The sequence below is a fragment of the Thunnus maccoyii genome, chromosome 21, assembly GCF_910596095.1.
Source record: "Thunnus maccoyii chromosome 21, fThuMac1.1, whole genome shotgun sequence".
Classification (NCBI taxonomy): Eukaryota; Metazoa; Chordata; class Actinopteri; order Scombriformes; family Scombridae; genus Thunnus; species Thunnus maccoyii.
Genome location: NC_056553.1, coordinates 7,399,157 through 7,419,324, shown reverse-complemented (window position 1 = coordinate 7,419,324; position 20,168 = coordinate 7,399,157). Strand labels below are relative to the sequence as shown.

General features: G+C 38.3%; 2 protein-coding genes across 4 annotated transcripts; both read right to left on the bottom strand.

The window, feature by feature from the left end:
* Positions 1 to 1,708: 1,708 nt before the first annotated feature.
* LOC121888089 (coiled-coil domain-containing protein 106-like) lies at positions 1,709 to 9,458 on the bottom strand. Of its 2 annotated transcripts, none has more exons than XM_042399401.1 (5): positions 9,281 to 9,458; positions 3,969 to 4,186; positions 3,261 to 3,473; positions 2,954 to 3,160; positions 1,709 to 2,708 (listed from the first exon to the last, which is right to left on the bottom strand). In XM_042399401.1, the coding sequence occupies exons 2-5, from the start codon at positions 4,174 to 4,176 to the stop codon at positions 2,329 to 2,331; spliced, it is 1,008 nt and encodes a 335-aa protein (XP_042255335.1). In that variant the 5' UTR covers positions 4,177 to 4,186; positions 9,281 to 9,458; the 3' UTR covers positions 1,709 to 2,328. The 2 variants fall into 2 exon arrangements, with proteins under 2 accessions (XP_042255335.1, XP_042255334.1); XM_042399400.1 differs by lacking the exon at positions 9,281 to 9,458 and adding an exon at positions 8,776 to 8,953.
* A 327-nt stretch (positions 9,459 to 9,785) lies between these two features.
* Positions 9,786 to 20,127, bottom strand: anxa13 (annexin A13). Of its 2 annotated transcripts, none has more exons than XM_042399646.1 (11): positions 20,011 to 20,127; positions 17,967 to 18,042; positions 17,755 to 17,849; positions 17,434 to 17,604; positions 17,237 to 17,270; positions 14,830 to 14,909; positions 14,524 to 14,592; positions 14,341 to 14,442; positions 13,966 to 14,041; positions 13,491 to 13,603; positions 9,786 to 11,229 (listed from the first exon to the last, which is right to left on the bottom strand). In XM_042399646.1, the coding sequence occupies exons 1-11, from the start codon at positions 20,023 to 20,025 to the stop codon at positions 11,110 to 11,112; spliced, it is 951 nt and encodes a 316-aa protein (XP_042255580.1). In that variant the 5' UTR covers positions 20,026 to 20,127; the 3' UTR covers positions 9,786 to 11,109. The 2 variants fall into 2 exon arrangements, with proteins under 2 accessions (XP_042255580.1, XP_042255581.1); XM_042399647.1 differs by having other exon boundaries at positions 17,434 to 17,601.
* Between the last annotated feature and the right edge of the window lie 41 nt (positions 20,128 to 20,168).

The window sequence follows — 20,168 nt, the reverse complement described above, 5'->3', positions numbered from 1 at the left end:
TCTGGCTGTTAACAGGCTGAGGGGAACTTCAGGTCGCCTCTGCTGGCATAAAATGTTCCTACACTGTCCGAAACTTGACCAGCTTCTCCGACATCAAGGTTTATTACTTGGGTGAAAAGATGAGACGGAAAGAAAAGAAAGGATGAAGAGAGATGGAGAAGTGATAGGTAATGAGACATGACTGAATGAGTTCATAACAGAAGAGGGCGGGGGGATGGGAGCGTAGAAAGTGGAGGGGGACAGACAGATTGGGATGTGAGAGTGAAAGATAAGCAGAAAGCCGCCGTGTGAATGGGAGTGACAGTGACAGAGTCCCATGCAAAGATAAACAGCCTGGGTGCAGCCCCTGTAATGGCTTTGCACAAGTAATTTGTCACTCCATGTGAAAAGCAAACAGCAGGGAAGGCGATGGCAACACTTTGCACTGACACTTACCATCGCCCAAGGATGTCTTACCAAGCTTTTCCCCATCTGTCTACAAACACTGGTGCTGCCCACTCCTCTGGTCAAGAGACAGACTAAAAATATGTCTCTGCAAGCAGCACCATATTTAATGCACTATACGGCTGTACTACACTGTCGATCACATTCAGATGACACCTGACATAGGTTTTAAGATTGGGGTGTTGGTGAAGTTTTACTGAAAAGGCCCTTTATCGTTTTTTCACCTGGGATCAAGCGACAATAAATCTTTCTCGGAAAGGTTACAGCTTCAATAGATCATGCACATAGTTTCCCATCATATCATCTTGGCACATATTAAAGTCCTTGCATAAAAACAAAACTCACTGAAATCTCTGTATGAACAAACAGTGTTTTCATTTTCATGTGTTGGCAGTTCAGAAACATTAACACACTTTGCAACAAATGCTCAGTTCAGTTCATTTACAGCATGTATATCACAGTATGATGTCAACAGAATTATTATCACAAAAACCAAGAACATAAAGTAACACCTCCAACAACAACAAAAAAAAATATGTGCAGGAAAATGGAAATTAACTATCCACCATTTTGGAGTGGAGAAGGACAGGAAACAGTGATTTGTAAACATCATCTTATGTGTAAGCACTGCCATCTTGTGGGTGTTTCTAACACTACACATCTTCTGCTCTTAAATAATTTTAAAAAATCCATTATTTCCATTAGTGAAAGCAGCTGCAAATAATTTTTATGGCTATCGAGTACAAAACATACATCCAAAAAGTGTATCTGTAAAATGCATAAACAGCAAAGAATAAATATTCCCAGTTGTGGGAGGGGAGGGGGAGGGGGGTAGTGTTAATCTTTGTAGATTTACATGCATCATCAATGTCAACAGTTAGGCTATTTGTAGTCATACTTTGGGAAGCAAGTCAACCTTACTAACAAAGTTTGTTAAGGATTCCCAGTATTGAGATGACAGCAACAATCCCAGAGATGGAAATCTCCAAACCTGAACGAATAAAACTATCTCAATGAATAGAGGTAGGCCTAACAGAGGAAGTGTTTTTCTGGGGTCCACTGACCCTTTAAATGGAAAGGTGAAGAAACTAAATTATGCACAGTAATGTCACTGCAGCAAATATTGACATTGCATTTAATCAGCAAAACTGTAATTATGAACCTGACAGGACAGAGGAAACTCTAGAGGAAGAGCTTGGACTTTTAAATACTTTAAATAAAAATGTCCCAACAGCTCTGATGGAGCTCAGGATTCGTCTTGAGACGGGCAGCTTTATTACAAACAATTCACTCTATAAACTTGGAATGTGTGTAAAAACTGACCTGTCAGATGTGTAGAAGAGCACAGAACATTATCATCTCTGCTGATTTCATTCAGTGACACATGACCGACATCACTGTTCATATTCAGAGATTGATCTAACATGTTACAGACCTGCCTGAATCTGAGTAAAAGCTGGTCTGAATAACTCAGCATACATGGAGTTTTGGAGAGGACTATGTGTGCACACTCCTAAAAATGCAAATTGTGGCTTTTGTGCTGTCGGGAAATCATTATTAATTATTATGCATCTTGTCATGTGCAGCGCTGTATTACTCCACATCCCTCTGAAGTGGAGATCCACCTTGAAAAAAAAAAAAGACCAAGACCAAAAATATTTGGATCAAGGCTCAAAATATTTGGGGCTGAAGTCCTGAATGATTGGCCCTAATGATGCCGCTGCCCTGTTCCCCTTGAGACATAAAGCAAAACTAAAAGATATGCAAAAATGCTACATAAAAATACTTAAATCCAGCAGTTCAGGTTGGAGGAAAACAAAAGAACATAATTTTGTGATGCAATTATGTTGTATGTCACCTCTCCTCAATGCAATAAAATTATCATCAACCTATTAAAATGCTCTCTGCAGGTCCCCCCAGCTGCGGGATGTGAGAATGCAACACCCTCGGCCTTTTCCCTGAGATGGGCAGCAGCTCGCCGTTAGCTTTCATGTGGTCTATTCTCCTGGACAGTTCAGCATCGCTGTCAATGACCAAGGTGCACCTTTGGGCGTAGCTGACCAGAGTCTCTTCTCCTTGACGGAACATGCCCACTAAGGGGACCATGTCTTTGCCGGCCAGGTGGAGCTCGGCGATCGAAGCTGTGTTGGCGATGGTGTTCCGGTCGATACCGAGATGGCGGAAGGCTTCACTCATGCTTTTCTTCTTGATGAAGGCTGACAGGACTTGTTTGTAGCGGTGGATGACGTACTGGACACCGGTGGCTGGTGGGAAGAAATGATAGGCAGAGTACATATAACAATGGGTACTGTGGTTTTTACAGAAGTGGTGAAACTATGGTGCCAATACAGGGATAAGCTCTTGATTAGCATGTACCAGAGTGATAAAGCTAGAGACTTTAAAACTCATTTTCAAATGTGGTAAGAAATGTTTTTCTTGCAGCAAAGCATACTAAACAAACATTTATACCCTTTAGTTCTGCTCCAGCTCACATCGACATGATCATTACCTCTCTTTCTACTGTAGTCTTTCCCTTTCTTTGATCTTTTCTTGTCTTTGTGGTGTTTCTTCCTTCTGTGTTCACTTGAGGCCGCTGACACTTCAGATGAGTCAGACGCTTCGGAGCCACTGTCGCTGCTGGCCGAGGAACTGGAAGAAGCTCTTTCTCTCTTCCGAGATTTGTTTTCTGAGTGCTGCACTTTGCTGGGTTTAGGAGCTGTGTGTGGTCAATACGGAAGTGACATGAATAAGAGCATCCGTAAAATGTTAATATTGTGATTTTAAACATAGTCTATTGTTTCACTCAAGGCACTGACCTTCACTCACTGGACTGGGTGATGCAAAGGTATGCATGGAGCGATTACTTGTGAGGTTCTCAATCTGGCTCCGTAGGAACTTGCGGTCCTGCATTAGATCCTCCACCTGTCTCTCCAGTGCAGCGATGCGCTCCTGTTTGTTCTCCAGCATACACTGCAGCTTGGTGATGGTCAGCAGGACTCTTGGGGGCAGGCTCTCTACATGTGAGGCCGCTACAGAAAGGCGAAGCAGCATGGGAAAGCATTACGAAACACTGGTTATGTACTTCACTGGCAATATTCCGTACATGCTTATTGGAATAGCTACAGACTTGGAGCTCCAAACTGCATTTAGTGGTCCACAAGAGTATTATGTGGACAAGTGAAGGTGACGTACACCGCTTGTGGTCTCAGTATCAAGTATTTTTTATTCAAGGGCTCTACTGGCATATCTTTGCATGATTTGCATTCAGTGTTCAGAGTGTTTGACTTGCAGGGGAGTATTTTTACATGTGTTCATCTCATGTTTTGGACCTTTGACCATGTTTAACATAGACATCCGACATTATAACAGTATAAAAATAACAGAAAATCACAAAAAGCGCATGTCCCCTTTAAATGGTTGCTTTAGGACTGAGACTGTACAATCTATCAGTCACAGAAACATGGTCTCATTTGTTTCATTACACCATGATATGGTTATTAATGCAACACTGTTACAGTACTTACCTGACATGGCACTGCTGGGTGTGTTGTCCTGAACAGCATCTGCCGAGGCTCCTGTTTGAAAATTCTCCCACTTAATGATGTGGAGGTCGTCCTGCTCCTGCTTCAGCCTGGCCGGGGAGCCGAACCTGTCCTTGGTCCTCACGGAGCTGGAGTCAATCTCTATGCAGGGGGAATAACCTGATGGCTCCTGCTGCCACACGGACGACATCTCCTCAAACCTGGAAGAGGACAAGAGGTGGGTTATTTGAGCCACGTAGCTTTGAAGTGATTGTACATTCAAGGACAGTTCATGAAAGGTTTTATATTCTGTGGATGGTATCCTGCAAGAAAGGCATTGTCAAAATAAAGTATTGATGCTCCCCTTTTGCCAAAACTACATTCAAAGAACTATATTTTGATTACTTTGCAAGGCAGCTTGGATTCGCGAGATCAGGCAGGAATCCATCTTGTCAGGCTTCAAGTTATGTTCTTGTGTCCGAACCACTGGTGGCTCCAACCAATCAGCATCCTATAAGAATTCTTGTGTGATCTCATGAATCCAGCTGCCTCGCAAGGTAAGACGTGATAGACGGATGGTTCATCTAATCACCTGCCAAGTATTTCTATGAAAGTTCCTGCCCTATTCCAAACAGTTTCCTTGGATGACTTCTTAGATGGTTCTGTGTAATATTTTGAGGGGGGGGGCTGAAATTCCCGAACAAAGTATTGTGATCAGATACTCAACTTTTGTACACTAACCTACAATTTTTATTCACAAATGGTAAGATTAGCCTCTCAAAAGCGTGTTTATATATTTGCAGTTCTAAATGTTTATAGTGTAGGTTAATACAGGTTACAGAATCAAACCCAAAATCATTTTCACCCCTAACTTCTCCAAAAACCTCAGATAAATGTTATCATAAAGGTAACTATAACATATAGTAATATAAATAACACATTTCTGAATTATGGGCAATTTTACTGGCCAGCAGACCGTGTAAGATAGTATAAAAGTAGAGGGAGTATGAGACTGTCAAACTGTGACTGTTAAAATATAGCTAACTAGTGTATGAGAAATCACTCCATGAGAATGTGGAAACGTGGATATAAAAGCCAGAAAATTACAAGATACAGATCTTGTAATTATGAGATAGTTTATAATTACCAGATACAGTACAGTAGACATACAGTCCACATAATTAGGAGATAACGCTGCCACTTTTTTACTTGGTGAAAGCAATGTGCTTCCATACAAAGAATGCAAAACTAAAGCATGACTCATCGTTCATTAAAGCATGAATAATGCTCATGTTGAAATTCATTCATTGCTTGAATTAATGCATCATGAGCTGCTGTCACTTGATATTTAATAATAAAGGCCGTATTACTTCATATGATTGTTTAACATTCAGTGGACCATCAAGTCATTAGTTACTACATACATTAGTAGATATTATATACAGTATGAATGTATAAACAATGACAAAAAGCAGCAAGTTTGAGACATGCAGTAATGTATAACTGACACTTGTCATTCTGCACTTGTTCAAGAAGCTTTTTTGTTTTTTTACACTTCACTGGTTTTCAAATAATTGAAGAAATGCAATTAACACATGACTCAACTGTAAGTTAACCATCATAAATCAGTGATCTATAAATCAGAGTTAAAATTAATGTGAACACTGATTTGTGTTAAAAAAGGTACCATATACTTCCACACTACCTTTTATACTGATTTCTGATAATCCTAATTACTGTAATGTGTAACCGTTACAGTCTTTCCTCTGTGTATTTCCTGCATATGATGACATGTTGTACAGTCTCTGCTTCCTGAAACTGCTAACAATGAAAAGTGTGTTGTTGAGATGTTCGATTCTGCTCATTGTGACTTGTTCTTTCCTGCCTCTACTACTGCTGTATTTCACATCCATCAACATATCAACCTCAGGACGTCTGATCAAACTAATAATAATAATATCATCCACAATATAATACTATCCACATTATTCAGTGACATTAATATCTCCCAGTGTCTCAAATCAAGGAGGAAATAAAAGCAAATTGAATCAGGTAGCATCATCATGCCTCTGTCTTCTCAAATGATGATTGGTAACCCTTAACCTTTTCTCATAATTACAATATCAGGATCTTGTAATTACAAAAAAAAAAAATCTTGTAATTATGAGAACACATTGGTGACGTAATTGCATTCACCTCGTAATTATGACTTACGTATCTCATAATTATGACTTAGTATCTTATAATAAGGAGAAAAGATCTCATGATTATGACTTATGCTGCAATTCACTGTACTTGGAACTCATAAAATGACCTCTGACACGGAAAAGTGTAATTCAAGTCGGATACTCGGGGAAGATCCATCTGGCCAGAGTTCACCAACAGAAACACACCTGACATCATATCAATATGGTGGCACACACAGTGAACAGTAAGTATAACTGTCTTTTCATCAGTTTGCACTTCATGTAATAACTTTGTAGTTGTCATTTCCATTCAGTTGATTTGTGTTCGATAGGAGGAGTAGGCTAGTACAGCATGCTCGCAAAGACTTCTGTCTCTTTTAAAGGGTGCTAAGCTGTTAAATCAGCTGCTGTAGTGTTGGGTTGAAATGAAACGCTGCATTTACGTGGGCCTCCAAACATCACTTTGCTGCGAGCATTGATGTTTTCCCGAGCAGATGCATTGTGACGTATACAGATTGGAAGTCAGGAATACCGACTCGGAACTATCACCTTCCAACCTGCAATGGATTGCAGCTTTAGTATCTCATAATTACAAGATATTTTTTTCGTAATTACAAGATCCTGATCTCAACAGCACACTTTTCATTATAGAAAAACTTGGTGAATGTAATGTGTAACATGAACGTCTACTTGCAAAAAATACTATTCACAAGAAACAAAGATTTCAATGTATTTAATTAGTATAATTTAAATAAGGGCTGCAATTTAAGCTTTAAGTAGGCGACATTAATTTACATTAATTCATGTGTGATTTTCTGCATAAATAGCATTAATTTATGTACGGGATACTTCATGAATTATGTGAAATGCATATTGTATGAATTAACAGCAACTCATGCATAACTAAATATAGGAACAACACATTTATCACTGCAAGGACAGAGGTATTTTCGTCATCTTTATTGCATCATAATTTATGATTTAAGGTTCTATTTAAGTTTATTAATGATTGACAAACAATCCTTGCTTCAATTTTGTGTTTTTTTAAATTACTGCAGCGTTCAATGCTTTTACCTTTGTACTGAATTAATGATAAAGCTAATAGTGACCTAATCATTTATTAATCTGGAGCCGCATGAGTTCAAGATATATCATGCATTAATACATTCATTAGAACATGATGAATCATGCATTAGTTAAGCATTATCAAGCATGAGCAGGGAACCATTGTCTTTGTGCTTACATACTAATTTTATTCTTCAACCAGACTTCAGAAGTTTGTTATATTGCTTGAAGGAGTAAAGAAATATTTCCCTGTTGAGTTGTTTTTCATTTTGTCATACATAAAGTATCGTCATTAGCTGTGAATATGGGGGAATGTACTGTAAATGTGTCTTTTCCTAGTCATTTACAAGATGAGTCAAGTATATAACATTCAATGTCCAAAGCTTTAAGGTGGGAGATGTAATTATCAGTAAAATAACTACCACTGGTCTGGACTGGTGCTTGTTTTAAGTTTAATTTAATGAAGTACAAAACCAGGTGACCACCAGAAAGGAGTCAACTGTCACCTACAGAAATGTATTTGCCCTCTGAATGTCTCCTAGATTGTAAAATGTTAATATCTCCATGGTGCTCCATGCTGTTTTTAAAGCTTTTCTGGCTTAAGCTCCGCGTGGGACAATTCACACTGTAAATCTATCGGCTGAAGATAATTTCTACTGCAGGACTTCAGTGGCATCAAATAACAGAGGTGGCAGCTTGTGCAGACACGCACCTCGTAATTTAGAAGACTTTGAAGTGTGTTCTTGGTATTCTGTTTACAGCCAAAGTAGAAGCTGAGTAGCATTCCTTGTAAATAGCAAACTAAACTTCATGTGAAAAATAGGTGGCATGCACCTTTAATGAATATCAACTCATAGTGGCGTGATTTCTTAATTAATTTCTTAAATGTGAGAAAGTCTTGATAGCAACATCCTGCATTACTTTAGCATTTTGTTACCTTACTATAAAGTGTTTCCTATTGGCTACAGAGTATACTGTGTAGTGGTGCATTCAGGTGCTTCATAACTGGATGCTATGTTCTAAATGGCTAAATTGATGTAAATGCAGTAGTTTATCTGCGTGTTGTCAATGCAGGAAGTGGACATCACTGTATCACTCAATGTTTCCATGGAGATGCTGATGGACTCTTTTAACATGTGCAGGCTGCAGCATCCAAACACAAGTAAGTAGTGAGTGCTGCAGTGATCAATCTGCCTCAACAGCTGGCATAACGGATTAACATGCTATTAACTCACACCAAACATAACTGCTATGTTTGAAATGTTTATTTTACAGTTATATAACAAGAGGCAAAATTCTAATAAAGTGTGATAATGTAACAAGTCTAATACTGCTGTATAGTGTATTAATTGGTAGAAAAATATTAAAGCAGTATATTTAGCATGACAGAAGCTATAATGTTATAAAACTTACAGAGATATAATGTCTCATAGGATACAAAGGGCCAACCATTTCTCATTGCAGTGGTTTTAATTAGCTCCTACCAAGATGGATGCTAATGACTGTAATTGCCAGTAAACGGGGGTAAAAAGGAGCAACAAAGCCAGAGAAAGACGTACCTTCAAGAGAGTCCAGCGGACAAAACTGATGATGATGATGTTCTTGTGTTTTTGCTGCTGTACGCAGAAGTCTCACTCGGCGTGAAATGCCCCGTTTTTCAAAAATATAAACAAGAGACGAGTGGAAAAATGCGAGACTACAACCTGCATGTCTAAGAGAGGGGCGGTGTTAGCGAGCGCTGACGTGACTCAAACATTACGCCGCCTTCACGTGCTCCACGGAGAGTCGTACTTTCTGATATTACGTTAAAGGACAATTCCGACGCGATTGGGAATTTTTAATCATTACCTAGATCGCAGGAGCGGGGCCAGCCTGTCCTATAAAGACCGCATGATATCTAACAACAATTGGTAGACAATTAGCAGTTGATTTGTATTGCAGCGATGTGTGATATCGGCAAACTTGTTTATTTCTGTTGTCATTTTCAGCCACAACTGACATTTCAAACTATATAGTTAATCTTTTTTCTTACATTTCTTTCATTTTTATGCTATTCCAATTTACCTGAATTCACCCTGGGATATTTTCCTTCCATTTTGTGGGTTGTTCAAGTTTAAATTTCAAAATATCCGCCAGTCCCTGAAGGCAGCGACAAAGCAGCGACAGGTTTGAAGGGGGGCGTGTCTTCTCATATGATGTGAAGTCCCCATTCACATCTCTAGTCTTGAGTAGTTGTTTGGAGAATACACTTTATAAAGTTTTACATTTACAGCCACTGAATGTTTGATGAGGTTGTCAAAGAAACCATATTCTGACTTGTGGGCAGACTGATGTGTTGCCATGACAACTTGATTGTTATGTTTTAATGATTCGGTGGCAGCTGTGATGAGTATTTTCACATTTCACAAATAACTTTCATACAAATGGAAAACTGGTTTTGAAGTTGGTATTTTCATTATTGATAAGTTCCTAACAATAGACACAAACTACTGCTCAGTTATCGAAATAATTAATTTTCTGTCAGTCCACCAATTATCAAAGACAGTCGGAGGTCAAAGAAAAGCAGACATGACGTTACAGGGAACTTTATTTGCAGTTAGACCAAAATTCTTTGGCTGGAGAGAGACAAACACTAGTCCCATGACTGCACTGATGTCCTGGTTGATGTTGTAACTATCTCACTCTATTCAGCTTGTTCCAAAAATGTTTACAATAGTGGTAATTTGAACAAATCTCAGCTGCCTTAATAGAGACACATAAATGACACAAGACATCAGACGATCCAGGTGTTGCTGTAAATGTTCAGCTCACCTAAACGTCATCAGGTTTCTTCTCATATACTATCTGGCCTATTTCAAACAAACTAAATAATGCCATATATTAAACACTCTACTGCGTTAGTCATAAAATACAAACGAATATATAACAAGGTGAGGTGCATGTGGATTTGTCAAGTCTTTCTAATTTTAGTATAGGACAAAAAGGCAACATAGTGTAAATCAATACATAGTTTCTTTCAATAAGCAACCAACAAAATATAAAATCTCTTTTGTGAGTCAGTTGCGAGGAAAATTCGGAGAATCCATTCACATATAACTTTGCATATCCTTCATGATTCCAGCTAATATTCTTTCAGTACAAACTTTCACATTTCTTCATTTAAAAGCACATTATGTCATTTTCAAGCCATATGGAGTGATTGCATTAGTTGTAACAGCAGTGAAGTCACTGAGTTTGGCGTATGGAGGGTGAAAGATAATAGGAAAATAAAAAAAATGATACAGAATTATTTAATCTAAAACAATATAATACTTATAAGATGGTAATAATGCAGCACTACTGTGATTACTTAAGTGTATGCAGCATCTTTTTCCAAGTGAACATGTCGTACGTTTATAATGTGATTATCCCATCAACTCCTGAACCTCCTGATCACATCACACTCTGTGTACTGTAATTGCATCAGTGTGACTTTAGTCGGCTCCTGTTAATGTTGGAAATGTATAAATTTGGTCCTTGTTCACAGCGAATACTAGCTACTACATAAACGCTGGTACAGATGTTAAAAATTCACTAGAAATGGGCAGTAATTAACAGACATAGTAGACCCAATTCACACACAGATGAGTAAATCCAGTTCGAGGGTTTTGTTATTAATGTCTGTGAAAAATGTTAAAAATTGAGAGCCACCTACATTCACAGAGTTAAAAAAAAGACATGAGCCAGGTTAATTATTTAATCACTTTCACCCTCCTTTTCCCTACATAATGCCACATGGAGAGACTGAGTAGTGTTAGTGTGTTAGACAGAAAACAGCAGCGCCCTCGGTCCAACATACTCGGCTGTTTCTGCCACTGTTTTCTATCTTCTAGCCCTGACTGCCTCCCCGATTTTCAGTGGCAGATTGCCAAGAGGAGACGTTTGAAGTCTCCGCCGCACTCGTCCCTCAGGGCGTCCTTCAGAGACACGTCATACTTCTCCAGGTACATGTCTTTGATGGTCTCCAAATCATACTGTTGACAAAATGGGAAAAAAGTACACTTAGTACACTTTGTGCCCGATCACACCAGAGCTCAAGCCTTGGTCAGGCTGGGAAAGGCAATCATGTTTCAATCAGAGCACTTACATCCAGTAAACACACCTGGTTACAGTCTGAACTCTATATTTATATCTATGATCTACTACAGTCTACTACATTATTTATACACCACTTTTCATTAGCATATATTATGTTATTTGACATTTTCTTTTATGTGTTGGGCTCTCTTTTTCTTTGTTCCCTTAACCACCTGTTCACATCATGTATTGGAGCGCTGTAACTTGACATTTTTGCTGTGTAAAATTTTTTTTTTTTTTTTTTTTTTTAAATCATTAAAAAATTGTTAACCCAACAAAAAAAAGGCATGGATATGGAAACATAGTTTTTTATAATCAGGTCAGGGGATTAGAGAAACTTGATTCCTCCTGGATAAAGCTGATTTCTTTGACATGTTACACATATAGATGTACATATACACCAGGTTTCTATAAAAAATGTGGGAAATCATTAATTACATGGTAATTACATGATAATTAGCAAGTCACTTCATTGAAATTTCTTTGAAATTACTCTGAAATTACTCCAGAATTTACCTTGAATTTCATGGTAAGTAGGTATAATAAGCAAGTAATTCCTTTAAAATTTCTTTGAAATTACCCCCAAATTACCCAACATTTACCTCCAATCTCATGTTTAGAGAGTTCTTGCAGGTTAATTTCCGAGTAGTTTCTGTCTAACTTCTGCTGGTCATGCCAGCTGAATTTCCAACTAGTTTCTGTGTAACTTCTGCTGAGCAGACCACTTAATTGAAGTGAGTTGTTGCAGCTTAATTTCCAAGTAGTTTCTGTCTGCAGGCCAGTAAATCAAAGTACATTTTTTTTTAACCATTTTCATTCTTAAGAGATGCTTTGATTATATAAAAAGAAGCTATCAGGAAAAAGAAACATGAACAGAATGCCTCTATAAATATATTTTCCGTCATTTTTCCTGAGTCAGCGGTCATGTGTGTTTTTTGTGGGCTGGAGGTCTTACTTCTCTTTTCGTAGAGTCTGCTATCACTAATCTCCTTACCAAACCTAGGCAAGCATATATTCAAACACACACACACACACAGGTTATTATAGTTTTCTCTTTTCAATTAGCCTAATTGTTATTTCTATACTATTTTTGACTTTCATGTCCAATTCAGTTTAGCTCCAGTTTAGTTTTCAGTAGTTTGTTTTTATCACAGATTGTTGGAAAGTGTATAAAAGACTGTTAAAGATGGTTACATCCATTATCCTGTCAATCATAGGCAACACTTTGTGCATCCGCAGACAGGGTCTCATACACAACATATTGAAAGAGCCTGGTGTTCTTATAAGGAGAACGTCTACCACTTGAAGGAAGACCGAGCGCCCACAGCTCTTAAGATGAACCCCGCATTCATTGAGTGGAACCATTGGTTGGCCAAAAAACACTGTGATGGAGTGGTTGGATGCCTTTTTAAAGACATTAGTGTTATTTAAGGTGTAAAAGTTTTAACAAAAATGCTATTTTTATGTCAAAAACTTTGTAAAAATTACTCCACCCCCTGTTTAATTTATTTGTTAATGTATTGTCTCTGACTTTTAACTTGAGTGGTGTGAAGACACTATTATCAGACCTCAATAAGCAAGCAAGGAATGAGACTTTTAAAATTGGCAATTATTAACTTGATTCTTGATTATGAATTTGTATTTTTTTCTAATTGGCAATTTATGGTGGCTACAATAATAAATGAACATATAGGAAATTTGGTAAAAAGTTGGACTGACGTGCTGAAATAATACAGAAATTGGTAAATGGTTAAATGTACTTCAATTAAGTGGCCTGCAGAAGCAGAAGGCAGAAACTACTTGGAAATTAAGCTGCAACAACTCACTTCAATTTAGTGCTCTGCTCAGCAGTTACACAGAAACTACTTGGAAATTAAGTTGGCATGATCAGCAGAAGTTAGGCAGAAACTAGTTTCCATGATATCACCATGAAATTTGCAGACCAGTAAAATGAAGTGTTACTAAAAATGGTTTGCTTTTTATTATTCCCCAACTTTCAATATTAAATTCCTTTTAAGTCCAGATAATAAAAAGATATTGTGTCTGTACTATGACAGAGTAGACAGAAAGCTGTTGCAGAAAACAGAGTTTGGTTGCTTCACTGGTACTGAGCTTTGACTTCACTTATCAAAGAAATTTTAAAAAATGATTGCATTACCTCAGCGCGGCACACAATGATGCGAATAAGGGTGTCCTCGTCGGTGCCCGCTCCTTTCATCGCCTTGTTCAGACGTCTGGCAAAGTAGAGCTGGGGGTTCTTAGCAACTCGCACTGAGGGGAGGGAGAAAGACTTTTAATTACATTTTCACAGCAGTTAACTTTCTGTTGCAATACTATCAACTTTTCTCTAAGTGAAACTAAAGAATACAATACAATCTCTTTATTCAAAACCTCCCCCAACCTCTGGCATCCACCACTGACTTTATCCACCCCCAGCGTTGTTTAACAATGAAATGTGCAAAAAGCAACACAGTTTCCAAAAGTTGCTTAATATTTTATGTTCTACCGTTATGATTTTGAGATGCTTTTAACTTTAAATGTGACCTACAGTATGTGAGAAACCAACTGACATCATCATCGTGTGTTATCTTATATGGATGATAATGATAATTCCTAGACTGTATTTTACGAACCGAGAGCAATGTAGCATTTCTTCAGCGTCCCAGAAGTCTCATTCTCAATGGCATCTAGGATTTCAGTTCCAGAGAGCTACAGAAAGAAAATGCCTCAATAAATACAATTTCCGGCAATGCCTTAAATCGTTAACACTTTGTTTTCTGGATTTGCAACTTCCTCTTAATCCCTAAAAAAGGAGGACATGAAGACGACAGACATGAAAGCATTACAAATAAGTCTGTCTGCACCTGCACGAGAAGCAACAATCGTACGAAGGGTAAAGCAAGATATAATCCCTATTAATTGATGCTAACTGAAGATGGCATGTCCCAGCCATATTAACTGATACAGAGTATCACTGCAGGCTATTTATTTGTAACACCAAACCCTACCTGCTCATATATCTTGAAAGTGGCCTGGAGCTGCAGGTAATTCCTGCTGGCCAGGATGTGGCTGAAGGTGGACTCATCCGTCCCAAAACGTCCCTCACCAGCCTGCATCAGATTCAAATTTTGGAGGATTAATTAAACTGCTATAAAAGTATTATAAAACTTTATTTCAAAGAAACAAAGTACCTCAAACAGGCTGGTAGCGTCTTCTTCAGCCAGACCTTCATCCACCTCGTAGCTCTCATCTCGGTTGCCCTGGAAGAAGAGGAAAAAGGTCACTTCTGCTGTGTAGTGAGGCCTTTGTCTGACTCAAGCAAGAGTATCTGGCCTCCGTTTTACTAATGAAAGGCTGTCTGGAATGTGGCCAGCGTGTGTGTGTGTGTGTTTATAGGAAAGAACTGGGCACAGGGAGAGTGAGAGCTTGATTTCTGTCTGATGGCAGACTCGAGGAATCTAGTTACACGAGTGGAGTAGAAACTCAAGGCCATTTACCTGCAAAAGAGATGTGAGCAGGTTTCTCACATCCCCACTTGTGTCTCCTTCGATATCTGCTTCAAGATCACGTTCATGCACTAAAAGGGGAATACAGTGTGAACCAAAGAACAGTCAGATACAATGATGAAAAATAAAAGTCATAATGTTTACTTTATATCTAAACATGTAAACATTTAAACCCTCATATACTCTATGAGATACAAGTCTGTCATGTTCAGTACTTTCTGTTTTAACCTGCTTTTTCAGTTAAAGGGGAAACAGAGAACTTTTCAACTTCCCCCCCTTCCTAGCATTTCCAAGTGGTATTATTGTTCGCGCAGCTGTCGCAAAGACAATCAGATCTCTTTCTGTTTTCCTCAGAGCCTGAAGCTCCCGTAAAGAAATGATCAACAGCACTTCGGAAATAAGAGAGAAGAAAGACGCATGTTCACTGAGGAGGTAAATTGAAATTTTCACAATTTTATACTGAATTTGTGAACAAGTAAAAGCTATTGTAAGGATGTGCATTGAATAGTTATAACGTAGTTTGAGTAACATTATTGCTTCGCACAAACAAGTAACTACAGCAGAGGTTGGTGTCGGGGAAGAGGCGGGGGAGTAACGTTAGAAGAAAACAGGAGAAAAAGTATCAGTTTGTTCATTCATTAAGTCTATAATGGAGAAATAAAAGCAGAATTTTTTTAGTATGTGTTGAGAAAAGTGAACTGGGCTGGTAGCATCTTCATGTTTTTACAAAATGAAAGAAACTGCACAACGGAGACGGTGATAACATTTTCTGTCTGTTGATTTTCATAAGAACAAGTATATCATATGATTCATATACCATACACACCGATAGTGTAGATCAGCCTGACTGGATACTGATCCAGTATTCTGTGGTTGTAGGGCTGCTAGCTTAGCTAACTGATTTCTAGAGGGCTTTTGTCCGTTTAGCTACCGTAGCTAACGGGAAGAAAGTCCTCTATAAATCAGAAGACAAGTTTATTCAGAAAGTACACTACATGCAACTAAAACATGGCGTAAGCAGATATAAGTAGTGTGTCATCAGATTTGCAATATTCCACATTTATCATATAGCAGTAAGACAACAGGAAGAGGTTGGCCACCTAACAAATTATTATGAGAAAAAGCTACTGATAGCTACTGGGAAAAACAAAAGCACTATCCTCTTCCTCTTTTGGTTGCGCAATGGTTGACGCACTTCCTTTGCGCTTTCATTTTCCCAGGAGATCGTAGACGCTGGCAGACAGAAATGCACGATGAAAGCGAGGCTTATAGGGAACCAATCTAAATGCCAATGGTGTCATTATTCTATAGCCATTACATTGTGCAATCAACATTTACTTCAAAATGATAAGTTAAAGCAAACAAGTTGTCTATTTCCACTTTAAGTTAGTAATTATCCTGCAATTCAAAGTTTGACCTTTTTTTACTTCTCAAAAAGTCCTGTGACTGCAGTTCCTTTTATTTTAACTGATATCTGAACCTTTTCAATGAATGGATTCCTGCCTGTATGAGTCTTGAAACCATTCCTCACTTTTCAATTATTAGACACTGACACCAAAAGTTGATATTTTTAGATAACTGAGAATGTTCTGCAACAAAATTCAAATGTATAATTGCCTCAGTAATGCAGAATACATATATTTAAAGTATATTTAAGTGATTCAATGCATGTTTACTATCATCCTATCAAAATGAGACACTCTGAATGCCTGTCAGGACATAAAGTTCGATATTAAGACATATATTGGAAAAGCTAGTAGCAGTAAGACATAGTCTACTTTATTAGGGTATATACATTGTAACTGATTGCCTTATTTCAGCTTAACAAATCATTTATCAAACTAAAATACGCTGTAGGAAGATGTACACCAGCCAAAGGTATTTTTCCACAACAATGTGACAAACCACATGTTGTTATTAATAATAGCTTATCAGCGAGTAAACTGTGTCATTTTTAGAAAGTGACGATGATTAAAGGGAGAATGAGAGATAAAGTTTAGTGTGGTCATTGACTGAGAGACCTTTAAGTATTACAAGAAGATGTTGGTAAATATAATCATCTATCATATCATGTTATCATTGTGTACAGGAAGTTACAGCCGGATGGGCCTTGACTAAACAATGTGTGACTGTACATTACATGGCTAAAGGGACAGGAATAGTGCTGTGTGGTGAACTGTATGCACGCTCAAATGAGTCACCATTTCCTTTAAGGTTCATAACACGAGGAAAGAAAATATGACTTTTAGTAACTTTATGGGTGAAAGATTTAACTCATATGCCGCAATAAGATATCTACAAATTGATAACAACAGTATGGAAGATGGTGGTCAAGTAATGTATGCATTAAAAAAATAATTTTTAACTTTTTGAATGCTTGATGTGCTTGTTATCTTACCCTGAAAGTAGCATTCCTTGAACAGGGCAATGTCCTGTTGAAAACAATTAGATACAATGAATATAAAGTTTGAATATTCTACATAAAACATATAAAATTCAGCACATTTCATGTTTATATCACTGTTTAAGGCTTCTAAACACAATGGCACACAGATTGTTGATATATTGAATTAATGAATAAAATTTAAGACTGACAGCATTGGTGGCGGTGCAGATGATCTCCACCAGGACATCCTCGTCAGTGCCCGGTCCCTTCATGGCCTTCCTCAGCTCCTTCACAGCATAAATAACGGGGGGGTCGAGCATGGCGAGGATGGCCTTCTCAAAGTTCCCCGACAGCTCGCTCTTCAGCTTGTCCACCAACTCCTGGAGCAAAGGGGCAGAATGAAATGATTTGACTTGATTGGTAGAAAGGAGAAAATGTTCTCATATGTTTCAGATTTGAATAACAATCATAAATGATTCGCGTGGTATAAATTATGTGGTTAATCATGCGTTATTCTGTGTCGTACTCACATCGTCATACTTATCAAAATAGGCCTGTTTAATTTCCTGACGCTGAAATGAAGAGCGGTTCGCCAGGATGTCAATGATGGCCTGCTCATCCGTTCCTGAAAAGAAGACAAAACACAAGCATTACAATGGTAAACAATGTAATTTGCATTTAATAACATACAGGGACATTACTAGAGCTCAAAAACACTTTTTCACCAGTATTTCCAGCTTACCGAGCCCTTTGCAGGCTTTGCGGATGGCCTTGATGTCAGCAACGACATCAAAATCCTCATAGGGGACAATAGTGGGCTGAAAGGAGGAGAAACAGATTAAACATCAGAAATAATTATCAGAAGAAAACAATTAAAACCACCTTTTCTTGATTTTATCAAACGGATCATTGTTTAGGTAAATGAAATGCAGACGGACTCATGATAGCGGTGCGGGAGCAGCTGGCAGATGGGGGTGGGGAGGATGGTGACACAATGCTTTGGTTGAGGAATTCAGGGGCAGAAGTCTTTAAACAAACTTGGTGGGGGCCACATGAATAAGGTCAGCAGTAACCAAAGTGCGGTTCATTGTCCAACAGCGGTCTGGGTAGAGGTTTCAAATCCCCCCGACGTGTCCTAACAATAAAACTGTTTTCTTTTCCAGAACAATATGCTGACTGTTGTAAGACTGGAATAACATCAGAATCTTCACAGAATCATGTTTACTTCTCCAATATTTGATAGACCTGCTTATAGGGCTGGGTGTCATTTAAAAAATTACAATACCAGTACCCTTAAAGTAATACCGACACCAATAGAGTACTTCATTTGATACCCATTATGCGAATAGTATTAGAATATATCATATAGTATTATAGTATTAGTATAGAATAAGTATTCAGTTGTATAAAATGCCACCACTAATATTCTTCACCACACCACAGACTGTATGGGTTGTAGCTGCTGCTGTAGTGGGCCAATCACACGTCGCATTAAATCGAAGAACTCTTGTGGTGATTGGCTGCAAATATATACAAATAGTCATTTTTTTCTACATCTGTGTACAAAAAGGATCGAAGGCATTGTTTGACTGGAGAAGTTTCGATACTACTTGGCACTGAGTTATTTTGGTTGATACCTTAAAGTTATCGAGTGCCGATACCCAGCCCTACCTGCTCATACTATTATGTAATTATTTTATGTTGTGGGCCACCATTATTTTCTTGATCAATCTTTAATGTCAGAAAATGGTAAAAATACAGTTATAATTTCTTAGAGCTCATGGTGATGTCTTCAAATGTCTTGTTTTGTCTCATCAGAAACCCAAAGTTATTCACTTAACTATCATGTATGGCACATAAAAGCTTCAAATCACCACATTTGAGAAGCTGAAACCAGCAAAGGTTTTGCTTTTTTTCTTAAAAAATGATTAAAATAACTATTCAATCATCAAAATTGTTGATGATCCCCAAAAGTAATTTTCTGGGGAACAACTAATCAGACTGATTGACTAATCAACTAATTGTTGCAGCTAAAAAACACTATAAGAAAAAAGTTGATTGTTGTTAATTACAGTAGGATAAAGGTGGTTTAAACATAGAGATGGAAGTTTTGGATATCTGCTTTCTTTTCCAATATGTTAGTTGTCTGGTGTGTAAAGGAGGACAATGAACAAATGACGATAAAGGAGCAAGACACCAAAATGTATAGAACAAAACCGGTCACCCTCCCCCATCGCTGCTCCTCTGGACTCTTACTGTCTAGCCTGCATACTGAGCTCTACTCATTCATCTACACACACATCTAACGGGGCTGTGATGAATTCCGCAGGGGAGTGGCCCTCTCCTCTGCGTGAACCCAGACACGGCTGTCTGTCACACGGCGTCATTTGCGACGTTTACATCGGCTACATTTAAAGAAACACCAAATATTATGAATTTGAAACCCTTTCATTTTCCCTATCACAATATTTAAAAAACAGAAAATATCACGATTACGCAGTGCGCAAGGTTCAGTCCTTGCGCACTGCGTAACGGTGGTAATAATGACAATTCTTCAATGCGCAAAAAGCAATACATATAATATCTGATTGGAAATGAATGTTAACCTCCGTACTTAACGTTAATCCTATGAATGGCTGGATACAAATCTTACAGGCAATCCAATTAACCAGCCCGAAACTCTCGCTCACAGTTCGAGCGAAGTCCAAACTGCTGCTTCTTGTAGAGATTTTGTTCGCTATTTGACGCGTTGGCAGCGCAAAAATATAAAACAGGAAGCCACTTACTTGACAGTTGCCCATTTTTTAGGATGTTTGTCCGGAGGAGGCTGTCGAAAGTCGTTGAGTAGTTTCGGGTATTAGTGCTCCTGACCAAGATGCGGCCCAAAGCAAGCAGAAACCAGAGTGTGACGTCACCACGGACCGCTACACCGCCGGGTTAACTA

Excerpts from the sequence above, each read along its gene's own strand:
- LOC121888089 (XM_042399401.1), bottom strand. The coding sequence starts at position 4,176 with ATGTCGTCCGTGTGGCAGCAGGAGCCATCAGGTTATTCCCCCTGCATA. Across the intron at positions 3,161-3,260 it reads ACCCAGTCCAGTGAGTGAAG|CTCCTAAACCCAGCAAAGTG; the intron begins GTCAGTGCCTTG and ends GACCACACACAG. Across the intron at positions 2,709-2,953 it reads AGACTACAGTAGAAAGAGAG|CCACCGGTGTCCAGTACGTC; the intron begins GTAATGATCATG and ends TCTTCCCACCAG.
- anxa13 (XM_042399646.1), bottom strand. Across the intron at positions 17,605-17,754 it reads ATTTTGATAAGTATGACGAT|GAGTTGGTGGACAAGCTGAA; the intron begins GTGAGTACGACA and ends CCTTTGCTCCAG. Across the intron at positions 11,230-13,490 it reads TCATTGTGTGCCGCGCTGAG|TATGATTTGGAGACCATCAA; the intron begins GTAATGCAATCA and ends TTTTGTCAACAG.